The sequence below is a fragment of the Chelonoidis abingdonii genome, chromosome 9, assembly GCF_003597395.2.
Source record: "Chelonoidis abingdonii isolate Lonesome George chromosome 9, CheloAbing_2.0, whole genome shotgun sequence".
Taxonomy (NCBI): Eukaryota; Metazoa; Chordata; order Testudines; family Testudinidae; genus Chelonoidis; species Chelonoidis abingdonii.
This window is the reverse complement of record NC_133777.1, coordinates 45,637,542-45,654,295: the sequence shown is the minus strand read 5'-3', so window position 1 is coordinate 45,654,295 and position 16,754 is coordinate 45,637,542. Positions and strand designations below refer to the sequence as shown.

At 40.2% G+C, this 16,754-nt stretch overlaps 1 protein-coding gene across 9 annotated transcripts in view; it reads right to left on the bottom strand.

Moving 5' to 3' along the window:
* NEO1 (neogenin 1) overlaps nt 1-16,754 on the bottom strand; it is a 477,222-nt gene that overhangs the window by 68,972 nt on the left and 391,496 nt on the right. For 6 of the 9 annotated variants that reach the window (XM_075069482.1, XM_075069491.1, XM_075069483.1 and 3 more), the window contains exons 11-18: nt 16,011-16,149; nt 13,960-14,009; nt 12,926-13,070; nt 12,080-12,190; nt 9,414-9,608; nt 7,823-7,918; nt 6,352-6,575; nt 4,805-4,943 (exon numbers count right to left, since the gene is read on the bottom strand). In XM_075069482.1, the coding sequence (XP_074925583.1) occupies nt 4,805-4,943; nt 6,352-6,575; nt 7,823-7,918; nt 9,414-9,608; nt 12,080-12,190; nt 12,926-13,070; nt 13,960-14,009; nt 16,011-16,149 (1,099 nt within the window). The remainder of the gene's footprint in view (nt 1-4,804; nt 4,944-6,351; nt 6,576-7,822; nt 7,919-9,413; nt 9,609-12,079; nt 12,191-12,925; nt 13,071-13,959; nt 14,010-16,010; nt 16,150-16,754) is intronic. The other 3 variants (XM_075069484.1, XM_075069486.1, XM_075069490.1) reach the window with 1 other exon arrangement.

Here is a 16,754-nt window from a genome sequence, read left to right as displayed (position 1 = left end):
CTCTATACCAGCTTCCTGTTCCTCTATGACTTGAGGTGGTTCCGAAGCTCTGGATGCTGCAGCCAAGGGGGGCCTATTCCAGGGTTCTTGGGCAAGGCTCGAAGACTGAGAGGCATGCTGGCAGTGTGCCACCCAAGGGTCCCAATATGGCCATTGGGATGGTGGTGGCACAGAGCCTAGAGGTAGCACGCATGGGTGGCCATACCAGGATGGTGCTGGTGGGGCCATCTGTGTGTATATTCTTGGTCTCTGTTGGTAGCAAGCACCATATGGAGCTTGGAAGGAGTACTGCAACACTACTTCCTCTGGCTCACTGTCTGAACCTTCACTAGAGGGCAGAGAGGCACGGCATGGCAACAGGGATACTTCCTGAACTTGGTGGAGGCTTGGTGCAAAGGTCTTGATACCAAGAGATGGGGACTCTGGTGCATCTGGCACATGGAGGTCTCTGCAATGGTAGGATTCTGCCAGTACTGATTGTCCCGGCATTGGTGGTGGTGCCGGGGAGGACAGGGATATTGTTCAGACCAGTTGCTCCAGTGCTGGGCGAGCCATCGTTGGTGGTGCCGATGTGGACTTGAGTACCAGGAGTATCTTTTTAAAAGATTGCTTACCCCTGTCCTTCAGGGCTGATGACTCAGTGCCCATGCCCATCGAGTCTGTAGGCCTGCCAGAAGTTCCAGTTGCTGTTAGTCTCTGTGATCCATAGGTAGTGGACTGAGATAGTTTCAGTGCCGGTGATGCCGAAGATACCGAGTGAGATGATGAATGATTATGGCTACCTTGGAGCTCACTGTGGGACTTCCCATTCTCTTCTTAGATGATTTATGAGAGGGATCTGCAGCCTGTTTCCTTGACCCACAGGCCTTAGATGTAGAATGCTGTGGGGAAGGTTCACGTCTATCAGGCAACTGGGGTCGGAGAGTTCTTCCATGAAGATGATCTTTTGGCAGAGCTCTGTCTTTGCGAGATCTTGGCTGGAGTTGATGGCAAAGACCACACTTCTGTTGTGTATGGCCTTCCCCAAGGCAGTGAATGCACTGAGAGTGCTTGTCTGCAATCGGGATGGCATCTTTACAAGTGAGACACTTTCTGAAGTTGATGAACCAGGCATACCCCATTGCGGGGAAGGATCCCCGACAGGGGAGAAAGAACAGGAAAGAAATTAATGTATTTTTTATTTTATTTTCAAGGATAAAATAAGAAGGGAGATGACTATAACTAGAACTATAAATAGTAGACCAACTAACTACAGGTATGTAAATTAAGTGATAGTCTTAATGGACTGCTAATGACTTCATCTCTGGCTGGGGTGGTTGAGAAGGAACTGAGGGGGGTTAGTCAACATGAGCTGGAGAGTATCAGAGGGGTAGCCGTGTTAGTCTGGATCTGTAAAAGCAGCAGAGAATCCTGTGGCACCTTATAGACTAACAGACGTTTTGGAGCGTGAGCTTTCGTGGGTGAAGTGGTTGAATACCGCCACGTTCGTCAGACGCAGGGTAGGTGGATCCCAATTTCAGAGGGCAGGTATATATATGCTAGCAAAGCAAGCTAGAGCATAACGAGTTAGTTCAGTCAGGAGAGGGTGAGGCCTGTGTTCTAGCAAGTAGAGCTACCGGTAGGGGAGAAGGAAAAAGAGTTAGGTGTGAAAAACAAGGGAGGAGAAACTGGTTCTGTAATTGGCAAGCCATTCACAGTCTTTGTTAGTCCAGAGCTGATAGTGTCAAATTTGCAAATGAACTGAAGCTCAGCAGTTTCTCTTTGAAGTCTGGTCCTGAAGTTTTTTTGCTGCAGGATAGCCACCTTAAGGTCTGCTATAGTGTGGCCAGGGGAGGTTGAAGTGCCTCCTACAGGTTTTTGTATATTGCCTTCCTGATATCTGAATTTGTGTCCATTTATACCTTTTCCGTAGTTGACTGTCCAGTTGGCCGATGTACATAGCGAGGGGCATGCTGGCATATGATGGCGTATATACATTGGTGACGTGCAGGTGAATGAACCAGTGATGGTATGGCTGATCTGGTTAGGTCCTATGATGGTGTCGCTGGTGTAGATATGTGGGCAGAGTTGGCCATCGAGGTTTGTTGCATGGATTGGTTCCTGAGCTAGAGTTACTATGGTACGGTGTGCAGTTGCTGGTGAGGAGATACGTTTCAGGTTGGGCATTGTCCTGTGGGCAAGGATTGGCCCTGTCCCACCCACAGATCGTGAAAAAAAAAAAGTGTGGGATCATTGTCCAGGATGGGTTGTAGATCCCTGATGATGCCGTTGGAGGGTTTAAATTAGCTGGGGCTGTAAGTGAGGCAGTGGAGTCCTGTTTGGTTTCTTTCTTGGGTTTGTCTTGCCAAGTAGGGAGGCTTGCTGGTACACTCTGGCTCTGTTGATCTGTTTCCTAATTTTCCCTCAGTGCGGGTATTTGTAGTTTTGAGAATGCTTGTGGAGATTTTGTAGGTGTTTTGTAGGTGTTGGTCTCTGTCTGAGGGGTTAGAGCAGATGCGGTTGTACCTCAGTGCTTGGCTGTAGACAATGGATCGTGTGATGTGCCCAGGATGGAAGCTGGAAGCATGAAGGTAGGCGTAGCGGTCGGTAGGTTTTTGATATAGAGTGGTGAGAGACAGTGCATGTGTGGGCCTAACTGACACTGCTAGCAAAGCTTTCCAATCACCAGTGCAGGGATGCAAGGTCTCTTACACTGCAGCACCTACAGGGACAGTACTTGAAGAAGAACAAACCTTTCTTCAGCAGTAATTGAAGAATAAGTCCTATGCAGCATTGCCAATCCCAACTGTTCAAAAATCATCCATTAGGCACCTAAAACCAGGAGACTGGATTAAGTCATGAACCTTTTTTTTTCTAAAAAAAAAGATACATTAGGAGTTCTTTTTACTTGTCTTCTGGTTTTTGAGCCTTTTGGGCACACTAAGTTTCATGCATTCAAGTTTTTCTCCACAAACACAAGGACTAGAAAGTTACTTTATGTTTCAAATGAAAGCTGAGATTTTCATGTATTCATATAACGTCACTGTTGGGGTTTAAGGAACTATCACAAAACTCACAATAAAATTACAAGAGTTGGCGACTCTGCCTACATAAGTCTATGGAGATCTCTAATGAAAAGATGACTAGTCAGGGACAGAGAAGTAATTTTCTTCATTTCACCCTGATTCATATCTCAGTTGCTTGTATTTTTAATACAAATTCTACTTAAAAAGTGTTTACACTTTTCTGCAACTTCTAGGTTCCAACTCTAATGGTTAATGATAGATAGATATTGTTACACTAAAACCAAGCGATCAGGTGCTCTTGCTTTGGACCTCACCACACATCACCCTGATAACTAGACCTAGCCCTGCTTGCCACTTCTGTCAGCTGGGTAAGTCCCTTAAGAATTTAGGCTCCCTCAGTACTAGGTCAACTATAGTTCCTGTGAAACCAAAACTAACAAAGATGTCTAGCACGACAAAGATACATCACAACCACACCCACAAAAGAGAAACATTTTCAAAAGCAACATAGATGTTTTTGAAAATTCTACTTTAAATCTAAACAAAGTGATTGGTTTCACTCTTTCTTTACGATATTGCGCTGACTGGACTGGTGCTTTGTTTTTACTTGCAGCAAAAAATCCTGTGGCACCTTACAGACTAGCAGATGTTTTGGAGCATGAGCTTTCACGAGTGAATGTGGGTATTCACCTACGACAGCTCATGCTCCAAAACGTCTGTTAGTCTATAAGGTGCCACAGGACTCTCTGCTGCTTTTACAGATCCAGACTAACACAGCTACCCCTCTGATACTTGTTTTTACATATTTTTTATGCAATATTTTAATAGATGTCAAGGCCTTAAGGATAGGATAGGGGCTTATTTGTATTTACAATTAAAATAAATCAAAAAGTAAATATAACAGCAGTAGATTTAGATTAAATCTCAGGAAAAGCTTCCTAACTGTACAAACAGTATGACAATGGAACAGACTGGCAAGGAAAATCGTGGACTCTCCTTCACTGTAGGTTTTAAAAAAGAGACTGGATGACCATCTATCTTGGATGAGCCTTGTGGTCCCTTCTGATCCTACGGTTCTATGATTATAAGAAAGCTAAATTTAAGCTAAAGTGAAAATAGCTGGAAGCTAACAGAGATAGTGAATGCTCCCTGCTCTTTGACCAATCTTGCAGGTGAAAAATAAGATACCAGGGGACAGGTCTGGGGCAGAGGGGTTCTGCAACCTACAGATGCTCATTAGGCATGAGTTTCAACGAGCAGCTGTAACGCTGTAGTTTGTATGCACAGTTCACAGCTCCTATAGTTCTGATAGCTACCTAGGCAATTCACGAGGAGATGACGAATTTAGGGCTGATTTTGATGACTAAATTTCTATGCACCAAAGTTCTCAGAAGAGCTTGTCTCGTCTAATTTTTGTTCTATAATTAATGAATTTTAGTAAATTGTCATTATTAATTACAAGGTTTTTCTTAGTAGCTGCTATTAAGATGCGATTTCTCAGATATTTAAAACATGTCTCTCTCTCCTTTCCCATCTATTAACTACAGATCATTTTATCCATTTATTTTCTGTAATTTGATCACAATTCTCTCTTTTATGTAATCTCCCCTTCATTGACTTTCAAATAATATTAATATCAGGAATCCCCCCACTCTGTTCCCCTCCTCCCCCAAATCCCACATCAGCAACAGCAGAGGACTGCCATTTTAAGTCTATGCAAAGAACCAGCATTGGGATAGGACTGATTTTATTCATCTCATTGAAATGATTAACAGTTCCAGAAAGACACAAGTGAATACCTAATTCAAAGGTAGTCCCATGAGCTGTCATACTCCAAGTACTTGATCTTCGACCTTTAGTCACCATCACAGAGAATTCATACAAGGTGTTTGGTTTTAAACTGGTCACTAAATAGCTCAAAGTGGTTGTATTTGCAGTCTGAAAGAAACACAAAGTATAAGGAACTTCTGAAGCGAAAAACATCATTTACAAGGTCTCAAATACTCTTGTCTAAGGTAAGTGCCTAAAGCATTATTATAACATTACCAATACTTGAAAACCATAGCCATTAACTCTCTCAATATTCTTTTTTGCTCTACCATGCAAATTCTTTAATCATTTATTCTATCTGAAATGAGAAGTTCCTTTTGTAATCAACAAGAGCATTCATTACTAGTCAATCATAAATGTAAATGCACAAGGTCTGGGACATACTTGTTATGCAATAAGACTTTTAGCTGTCTACTGGTGCTCCACTAAATTTACAGTGCTCCACTAAATGAACTAACCATGGGAAAGAATGATAAAGGGAAGCTAAAATTAAAAATCCATCTTGCAATCTGAGTATTTTTCAAAAATTATGTCAGAATTCTAAGATGAAATCTAATGAGTTCAAAAACTAGCTAAAAATGACGAGTCTCTGAGACTCCGGGAAAAAAATGGTTTTATTTTCTATATCTGTATATTGGTTTGCAGAAAGGGGACCATCTGTGGATAGACTTTCCTAAATCATGCATGGCCTCCAGCACAGGTAATCAGAAATATGATTCATTTAGTTACCATTTCTGCCTTTGGGCTAAACTGTCCAGTATGTACTATATGTGGCTTGAGTATAAATAGTATGTATACCTGATGCATACATAAATAATATAACTGGTTCCTTATTTGGAGCTACCTCTAATCTAAAAGCAGAATGAAGTGACTGGGAACTTCAAAACTGGACAATGTGAATAGATAGCCATAAATAATTGCTACTTTCAGAGAATTTTACTTACAGGTAATGCTTCTTTTTCTAAAGGTAAAGATTATCTATAAAGTCACATTCCATAGAAGCGTAAAGGCAATAAAACTCTCACTTCTGATGTAAAGTATACAATGAAACCTTTTTAAAGTATCCCAGTAAAAGATCAGGAAAATTTCTATTTGCCAAATGAAACAGAGTCACATAGAATGCTTTGAATGTTCAAATAAATGATTTGACTAGTTTGGTTTCATCAGGATCAGTATGAATAGAGCCCTACCAAAATCATGGTCACGAAAAATGTGTCACGGACTGAGAAATCTGGTCTCCGCCTGTGAAATCTGGTCTCCACATGTGAAATCTGGTCTTTTGTGTGCTTTTACTCTATATTATACAGATTTCACAGGGGAGACCAGAGTTTCTCAAATTGAGGTCCTGATCCAGAAGGGGGTTACAGGGGGGTCCATTCATGCCATATTCAATTAGACCCAAATCTAAACTGCTTGCTCATCAAATACCTCAGCCCTCTAATCACAATTACCACAAAACGGAGCATCAAATCTGTGTTCGTTACACTGTACCATGTCTGCTGATGTTGTTCAGTACCTTGTACTTCGTGTTTGCAGGAATGTTTGTTTTCCAGCGGACCGTGTAGTAGCGAGCATCTGTGATTTTCTGATTTTTCGGCAGAGAGTTGTCTGCCCAAGTGATCCTTATGGTGTCATGGCTCAGAATGGAAGCCTGAACTCCCACCGGTGGCATCATGGGGGAGGGATCTGGCACTGGAGTGTATGGAGCATTAATAACAAATAAATCAACTTCGGAAGTGTCTAGAGGATTGATGGGTAAAAAGTAGTGTATTATAATTAAAAAGGGAGAATGTGGCATTTTAATGTAAACAAAAACAAAAAAGGAAATGCAGGGTAATACAATGGAATGAAAGATGAGGAATGGAGAAAAAGAGAGAAAAGCCAGAGTTAATAGGGAACATAAGACTAGCAACATAATTATTCCATCCCGATCGCTTCTTAATGCAAAGGTTATGAATAAAAATATCCTGTAAAGTTCATCACGTAACCATGCTAATGTTTATGAACCTCATTCAACATATAAAGTACTTTTAGGATAAGATACTAGTTCCAACCTTTGGCTTTATTTGCCTCAAAACCATCCACTTATTTCTTCTCCAGAAAACAATGATATGAGAAGAACAAGATAGACTTCTTAGGGATAAGTAATTAGTGTTTCATACAAGATTACAGGAGAAGTATCACCTTTCAGAGCATTTTGGGGGAAAAATCTGTTACATGAAATATTCAGTGATTCAGGGAATTCAAACTCCAAGGTACTCTAGAAAACCTGGCAGAATTCCTGGTCTTCAAAAGAAAGATTAAAGTCACAACAATGTTCACATCTGATGAATTATCTCTTAAAACAAGGCCAAAATGCTACACAATGTTAGCAATGCCAAAAAGCAGAATGAGACATAGGATAGCCTCCGAGTTGCTGTTAATGGATTACTCTGCTCAAAGTCCAAGATAATATCAGGTTTATTATCGGTTTATTACAAGATGAAAAACATTACCCTAATGCCTCATTTAATGTAGTTACTGCAAAACAAGACCTAAAACACATCAATGTATGCATTCTAATCAGCATCTCAGCTTGAAAGATAAATGCTATCCTTTTTCTAAGATATCCATAAAAGGAAAAAATTAGGGCCAGATTTTTCAAATTGTACATGTATCATCTGTGCTACACAGTTAAAGCGACATTCTGAAATCAGAACATTTGTAAGTTTTTGTAGGGTAAATTCTAGAATTTAAAACCAAAACCAAAACCAAAACCAAACATACAGTTTTGGGTAGTTTAATAGCTGGCTTAACAATTGAAGTTAACCACAAAGGCAATAATGTGAACCAGTTTAGGACATAGAGAATATCTGAGAGCATAGGAGAATAAAACTCTATAGCATTATGCATTTTCTCATGTCTTTGATTGTTTCCTGGGACTCAAGGCTATAATTTTCACCTATGAGTAAACAATAAATTAAAAGAAGGCATACACTGTCCTTTACCTGTATGAGGCCTGGTCACTGCACTTTCATAGAGTGGGATTCCTTCACCAACATTGTTAAATGCTTTCAGAGTTATGACATAGTGGGAACTTGGATCTGATGGAAGAAAAATTCACATGTAGTTTTAGGGCAATTTCTCATTGCAAATTGTTAGCTACTTCTATTTCCTGCCTCTAGTTTCTCTATACATCACTCCCTGCTACACTTGTTAACAGAGAAATGCATCCAATAAGCAGCAAAACTAGAACTGTGAGTTTTCTCAAAGACTTCTTCCAGCATGCTTTGTGTATCAGAACGTAGAAGAGTTCTCGCATACTGCAGGATGTCTGTATTCATACCAAGTCTTTAACTGGAGCAAGACTGAGATAACACTGAGGAAAAATACCCCAACAGTTTCTATAATATTATCATATTATCCTAGGCCCTGTTCTACTATCCTAAGCCCTAATATAGTTCCGTATTGTTACACATTTCACTTCAAAGCACTTTCCCTAGATACCATAAAACAGCTTGTAAGGGTTTGTTTTCCAAATCTTTAGATCTTTTCTTATTTGGAGAGTTCATTTTTTAGTGATAGAACAGTGGGGTGGTGCTCATCACAAGGGTTTCTTATAATACTCAAAGGAAAATCTAATATTTGCAAGGTATGAACAAATCAATCAGAACAATGCTTCCTCTCAATGAACCTGGGATGCTGGCTTTTTTCTCTTTTTAACAGGAAACAGAATTTATGATACATTTCAGGTAAGTTTCGAACCTCAACGTAGAATCTTCATGTAGCAGGACAGTCACCCCACTCTGGTTAAGAAGGGGTTAAAAGCAGCCAAGAGTAGCTGGTTGGGTAGTCAGCCACAGGCGTGGCTGCACCCAATTAGGGCACAGCTGGCCCTGATAAAAGGGCAGGCTGAGGGAGTGAGAAAGAGACTTGCTCTAGCTGAGGAGCAGAGAGAACTAGGCTGCCTGGGAGAGCAAGTGGGGTACCTGAGGCAAAGCAGGGCTGGGGAAATACAGGCAGAGCTGAGGAGCTCTGGCCTGGTGAGTCCCCAGGCTGAGGCCTTGCTAAAGGCCAGGGGAGGTACTAGGGCTGTAGGGAGGCAGCTGGGGCTAGAAAGACAGCAGATCCAAACCTCCTTGCCGATGATGAGTGGCCACTTCAGACTGCAGTTTGCCCCTGAGGGAAGGAGCTAGATGAGGACTGGCAGTGGGTCTCTGAGGTGAGGTGGGCTTAGGGGATTGGGGTTCCTGGGGAGGGGAGACCCAGAATGTGGGAGCACTGCTCTGGTGCAGCACACCAAGGTAAGGGGTCCAGAAGGAATGCGGGGCCTGAGGTGCTATAAGTGGTGAAGATCAGGAGGAATGAGGCTCCAGTAGGAAGACACCGTCCAGCAGGAGGCACTCCGAGGCTGGAACTGAATTAATTCCTGGATGACCAGCAGGAGGCACTGTGGCGGTGAGTGCCTGCCATGCTACTTTTCGTAATGGAAGAATCTTTGAAAAACACAGTTCTATTTTTTTTTAAGCTGATACTTGGAAAACACCAATACAAATCAGAGTTAAAATTTGGAAAACAATGTTAGTGAATGTTCCTTACCCAAATTCTCAATGGTGTAATAGCGCTGTTTGTAGTCCACTTTGATAGTCTGTGCATGAGGACTGCCAATGCCATACCCTATAGCATATCCTCTTACCACAATGTTCTGGTTTTCAGGAGGAGTCCAGCTCACTACAATACTTGTAACAAGTGGGCGAACATGTAGGGAGCTTGGAACTTCAGGAACACGAGTTTCTGTTACAAAAAGAAAAATGCAATTAATAAAAATCATGAAACCAAGTATTCTTACAAGCTTGTGAAACCCAGTTTAACCCCTTGTGCTGCCAAAATTAACCTAATTTTATATTCTAATATAAACAGAAATTCATACTTCTAATACTTATCATAAAGGAGAACTTTTACACTGGAGCAAAATATTACCTACAGAGACAAATCCATTTAACTTTCTAGCTTTTGTTTATTTTCCTTGCCACTTTGCAGTTTTTTCAAAATTTTCTTAAAATAAAGGATTTACCCCACTCCATACTAACTAATCATTTACTTCTTATGCATGTTACTGCAGCACAGTCACATTACTGACTTTTTGGCATCAAAATATTTCCATGACAACAGAATGATGACATAGCAAAAAGATTATGACTTCACTGTAGAACTAAGTAGAAAATTTTATAGCTTTAACTGCCAATAAGAAGTTATTAAATTTGCTACATAAATCACTTGTGATTTGTCCAGTGAACTCAAGGTTAGTAGTCTCTCTTTAAATCTATAAGCCTCCTTTACTTACCAAAGCAAGTACACAGACATATTGTGACTATGTGGCTAATGTTTAATACTCTCATACATCTTCATCACCTCACTGGTCTAGTTATGAGCCCACTGCATGCAATCTTACTGCTGAGACATCATCAGAAAGGAGCATCTGTGGAATCCACATTAAGTGTCTCAACATAGCAAACACTCAATCAGGATCCAATCAAATCGGTCAAAACTGTGTAGCTGAGTTCAGATGGATTTCCATAACACTGTCAGAAGCATAGCACCAAAGTAATTTTAATGACGGGCTTTTACCACCATAGTTAATTGAAAAATAAGCAACTAAACAAACTTAATATATATGTCCGCACCTTTAACTAAATTGCTTGAAAGTAAAGGAAAAATAGCTGCTTTTTATTTGCATTACTTTCTCTATCCAGTGGAACCTGCACTGGCAGATGTTAAATATTCCAAATAAAAGATAAGATAGATGAATATTAGGTTCACACACACAAAAAATCAATTCCGCTAGTTCTGCTGGCTCCTGCCTGCAGGCTTTCTTGATTAATGAACTGTGTTTTATTTATTGAAAATATTCAACCAACTGCACTGATCAGGATGTCAGATCAGAACATGCCTATTGGCCTGCCTCACCTAGAGGGCTTATGATCTCCATCTAATATTACTGGTCAATTAAAATTCACAATTATTAAATATAAAAAGTTACATTAATACAATGTTAAAAATGAGATATTAAATTGTACAAACTCGGTCCATTCTAAACTTCTCACAACAGTGTATAGGGGCCATTCCATCAACTGGAGATCAGCTGTGTACAGGTGCCACAGCCACCCCACTCCATGAGGAGGCTGGGTACTACAAGCTCCATTATGGTGGCATGACATTACCATAAGATTGCCTTATACAAGAGAATCTGCCACGAGCCAAGATGAGCAGAGTATAAGGCTGCTTTAAACAAAAAAGGAGGAATAAAAAGGAAGGTGATAAAGAGAAAAAAAAATGCAAAAAAGATTAACAGTTTATTAAAACTGATCCTAGGACTCTATTCATAACCACTTCTAAACTGAAATTTCTGTCTATGGCTACCTTTTGTATAAGCTACTAAAAGCAGTGTTCTCTCCAGCTCCCTAATATTGCCTGCTATTTTGTGACTCTTTACCTTAGCCATGAGTCTCCAATGTGGAACCTGTTACATACTTTTTGAAAATCTAAAATATAGTGCACCTACTGAATTCCCCTTACCTATCATGACAGCTATATATCATCAAATAATGTCAGATTAGTTAAGCATGGCCTCACTCACATTGGTTATCCTTAATCACCTCTGTTTTTCAAGATATTCTCTTACACTGTCACTGAATGCAGTTTCTAAGAGTTCTTGCATGAAATGATGAAGTGACACTTTTTAAAAGAATAGTTTGCTTCTTACCAAACTCAACTGCAGTTGGTCAGGTTCTGGACAGCCCCAGCTAAACCATCTTTCCTCATTCAAATCCCTCTTAGAGACTCAGGATAGGATTTTTAAACCATCTAGAGGATTTAATTTTGAATGGAAGATGATATGGATCTAAATTCCCTGGACTACTTTGAAAATCTTAACCTCAGTTCTTCCATAAGACCCAAATAGTTACCATTCTCAGTCAAATGCCCTCTTACCCTCTTTCTACTATAAAGAAGGAAGAGGTGAGAGAGAAAGTTTAGAAGAAGAAACAGCCTATCACCAGGGTGTGAATCTAAGTACTTAAGTCACCACATACTACTTAAATTATATATAAATAAAATGCACGTGTCCTGTTGTGCAATTAGAATATAGTAAGCACAACTGAGCAAAATTATGTTTGCTTTGGAAAAAAAATCTGCCAAATTTTGTAGTTACCCTGGTCCACAAATTTTGAGGTCTTTAAGGTCAGAAACATGCTTATGGTCCTTACCATCTAGGTCACTCTCAAAAGTTTCAGCTGATATCCAATCAGTAGCTGGTCCTGTACCATTGCTTGTTAAGGCAGCCACACGGAAACTGTATTCTGTACCTCGTTCAAGACCTAATACAAAAACAATATACCAGTTACTAAAATAGGAGCTCTAATGGTGATCAAAGAATCACAATTTCTAATTAAAACATCAAGAATTTCACTATCAGACTTTGACAGTAAAAACTTGTTAATGCAAAACTAAACAAGTGGATACACATACTAGCTGCTGTTCTGACATCGTTTGGGTCAAGCCTGAAACAGAGCCAGCAAGTTAACTGCATAATGTTTTGGCCTTTCACCTTTGAAACTGCTGTTGAGCATAACCAGAGGTCAGGAATGGAAATCAGCACTACTTGCAGTGAGACTCCAGTAAGTGAAACTGACACAAATTATAGTGTAACAGCCAGACTGTGACAGCAGACACCCACGACTACAGCACTCTGGAGACCTCCCCTGTAGGTCACTGGCAGAACAGCATGAATGTAGTTTGCAACATATATAGCCAGCTGATAAATGAAAGACTGCTTTTCACACTAGTAGCCCTTTGTCTGCACAACAGAAACCTCCACATTTCTATAACTAACCTTCTGCATTTAGTGCCAGCTATTGAGTGATCAAAGTACCACAATTAGCGCATGTAAAGCACATTTTCAGGTCACTTGTAAAGGCTAGGAGTGTAAAGAACCTTGTACCCAAACCTGCCATTCCCAGAAACAATCAGGACCTACTCAGCTCCTGATAATAAGAGCTTGGGGCTAATTGTGACTTTTTTCAGTTTTGACTAAACGATGTAAAATAGCTTACCTTCAATTAGCTGGAAAAGTTGCGTCCCACCAATGCTCTCGGTTACCTCACTCTTACGAGATGCTTTACGGTAGCGAATTTTGTAGCCAGTGATTAGACCGTTGTGTGTTCCTGCAGGAGGGGGTTGCCAATGTATCATGATGCTCTGTGAAAGGTAAAATGTATTAGAAATCACTGCCTCCCATCTAGCCGATCAAACTGCTCATTTCTAATGCTCCATGTAGTACAATCTTGCTTTGGTATTGGTGCATACTGAAAAAAGAATATGAACAGTAAAACGGGAGGTTTAGGAAAGAATTTTTAACTAATCTGCAAAAATACTCAAATTGTAAAATCTTTGTGCCTAAAATAAAATAGAGAACCATGTGCACATTCATTTTTAATGTACCCAGGAGGCTATCCCATAATAATGTTTATATGCACATATGTACACACACACATACATGAAATTATTATATATCAGACACACAGGGCAGTAGTTAATCACTGGGAACACATTCTAGTTCTGTTACTTCGGGCTTTTACGTTTGATCTAAACTCTTCTGTTCTATAATACGAACCCTCTGTGCTTAGCCCTAGTGCATTGCCACTGCCCAACTCCTATTTAGTTACGTGTACTCCTAACCCACAATGGAACCTGTGCTGCTCCAAACACAGGGTCATAATTCCTTTAGTTTGTTAGAACGTACACAAATGAACGGAAGACAGCAGGCACTGTCTCCCAGAGTAAGCCCTGAGCTGTACCAAAACTGGTAAAGTTATCCAAGAGGTTGGAAACTAAGGACATGTAGGTTGGAATAATCAGGTGATGCACATGGAAAGAAAAAGCCTGCCTTGAACTTGAGTACTTGGGGAGATAGTACAGGACTGATCTGGACTAAGCCCATCAAGCCCTGTGATCTGGAGAGGGGGACATATGTCACAGTCTGCTTGAGGGATGGGGGGATTTGAAGGAAGAGTCTAAGGGGGCTTGAAGTTTTGGTCTACCTGGGCTCCATCTGCTACTCAAAAATGGCAAATTAACAGCATCTTACCTTGGAATTCCGCACTTCCAGCGACAGATTCTGGGGTGCAGCACTGGGGACTAGAAATGTTTTAAAAAAATTACTCTTCTAAAACTCTGTAAGTAATATAATTCCTCCCTAATATTGGTCCACTGCATAAGAGGTCTTGGGATCTGACTTTTAAGAGTCTTAGACCATATTTTATATATTCATGAAATAGTTCTACTATGAATACTTTATGATACACAGCAATCGTTCAGCTAAGTGGGTCTTATGGTATATATATCTATATATCATATTTTATATACTCATTAAATAGTCCTACTATGAATACTTTATGATACACAGCAATCGTTCAGCTAAGTAGGTCTTATGGTATATATATCTAGTGGTACAGGTTCTATTTTTTTAACCTGAGTGCCTATTATTAAGTACCTGAATAAAAGTGGCCTAATATTCAAAGTTTCTGACATCTACATCTCCCACTGACAACACTAGAAGAGATGATTGCTCAGCATCTTTTAAAATCAAGACCTTTACTTAGGTTCCTAATTTTGGGCACCCAAATTTGAAATTTTGGCCCTATTCTTTATATCATGACATCCTGCCAAAGGAAAACTGGCTACAAAGTAGCTCAGATCTGTTTAGTGGTGGAAAATGATAAATTCTTTGTTAAACTGTTTAGTTAAACAGTATTGGGGGTAGCTGTGTTAGTCTGTATCCACAAAAACAACAAGGAGTCTGGTGGCACCTTAAAGACTGACAGATTCATTTGGGCATAAGCTTTCAGGGGTAGATCCATCTGAAGAAGCGGGTTTCTTACCCATGAAAGCTTATAACCAAAAAAATCTGTTAGACTTTAAGGTGCCACCGGACTCCTTGTTGTTTTAGTTAAACAGTGGCAACTTTGGTATCATGACATTTACAATTAGATTGTGAGAAAAGGAAGCAAAGGATATATTAGAGAGCCTTAGACCCTGTTATGGTGCAAAACTCACAAAGTTATCCCAAATGGATAGCTGAGTGTTCTCCTGGCACAGAAGCGAAGAGCCAGCATAGTGTAAGGGGCTAGGGTGAGGCTGCAGCATAACAAGGCTATATAGGTTGGGATCAGAGCATGCTGAACTCTAGTGATACTTAGCTGGCAGAATAGTTCCTAGGGAACCATTCCAGATAGTATCAATTGGGAACCCTCCTATGGCTACCGTAATTTATGATAGAGACTGACTAGACTCAGCATGGGGGAGGCAGAAGGGCAGGCTTCTCCCTGAATGTGAGCTCAGCATAGCATATTTTAGAGCTAAGCATTACAGGTAAAAGCCAGTGTTAATAGTGGCCACTCTACAATTTTTTTAATATAGTCAAATTTACTTCCCTTTCCGATTGCTTTGCCTGAAATACTGTAACAATCGCCTGCTTTTAACAATAAATACTTCTGATTTAACAATATCCACATGGGAACCAGATCAAAAATACAGTGTTTTTTCCCATCGGCTAGCAAACTTAGCAGGTGAATTATTAAAGGGAAAAAAGGAGAAGAAAAAATGGGAAAATGTAAGAACAAATATGAAACATCAAAGAAATCATTAATTTATCATAGCTGTGCTGTATGTGCCCACTACAAAGAAGCATCTTTTAAATTTAAGACTAGTAGGACTTAATCATTCAAGTGCAAGTATTTACACTGGGGTTGACGAAAACTCTCTTGATGTGAAAAATCTGCTTACATACAGTAAATTACAGAAATTAAAAAAAAAAAATTTGGAGTTATTGGCTTCAGTAGTATTCTCTCTGTGTTTTTGATCTAGGTATGTTGTTAGCCCACGATGTGAATATTAGGGAAATAATTGCTTGATTATTAGAAAAGCAAAAGCTTTTGCAGCCATAGTAATCTCCTTCGACCCACTTCCAACAATCTCGAAGAGGTCCAGTCAGCATGCGTAAGCGTATGCTGCAACCACATCATGATACAGGGCAATGTGTTGCAAGAAACTCTTGCAGGTCTATTCAGCTAAAAATCCATTTAACTGAAAGAGATCACTAAATGATTTCCACAAAAAAACTGGAATAAAGCAACTCACCATCTGACAGAGTTTGCACAACAACATCTTGGGTAGAGACTCCAGGACCGTGTTTATTGTAGGCTACCACTCGGAAGCTGTACTCGGTATATTTCTTTAATCCATTAATGGCGTAGGAGTGACCTCCAACATCAACATCCTGTTCACGAACAAAGATACATGTGACTCAATCCCTAAAGCAATGCTGACATGCTAACAGGGCTGGCTCCAGGCAAGCGATGCAATCTGGTGTGTTGGGTCACAGTGCTGCTCAGGTTTGGTCCCCGCCCCATCATGATGGAAGGGCAGCTGGGCCAAACCTAACCAGTACTGTGACCCTGCTCACTGGGCTGCAACACCTGGAGTGGTGAGCTGTGCTCAGCCCTGTGGGTGGGATAGGAGCCACAACTGCAGGGTGAGTCACAGACACACAAAAAAATTAATAGACAAATGGGAAATACTGACTATCTATGGCTTTTTTACCCAGTGTAACAAGCCTGCAGCCCAACTCATAATCAACAAAGTTTAGTCACTTAAGAGAATCCCACTCACTTCCTCCAAAATACTAGCAGCGGAACTCAAGCAATGGAAAGACTAGGGATCATATTAAAGTCACCAATTAAATTAGCTGTTTCCATCTCTCATAAAAGAGGAACAAGTCTGTCTACAAACTTAGCAAGCCCACTTGACATAGTCTGAGTTAATATTGCTAAACTTAAGATCCTCACTGTGTTTCCAATACTTCTTAGCAAGCTCAACGACTTG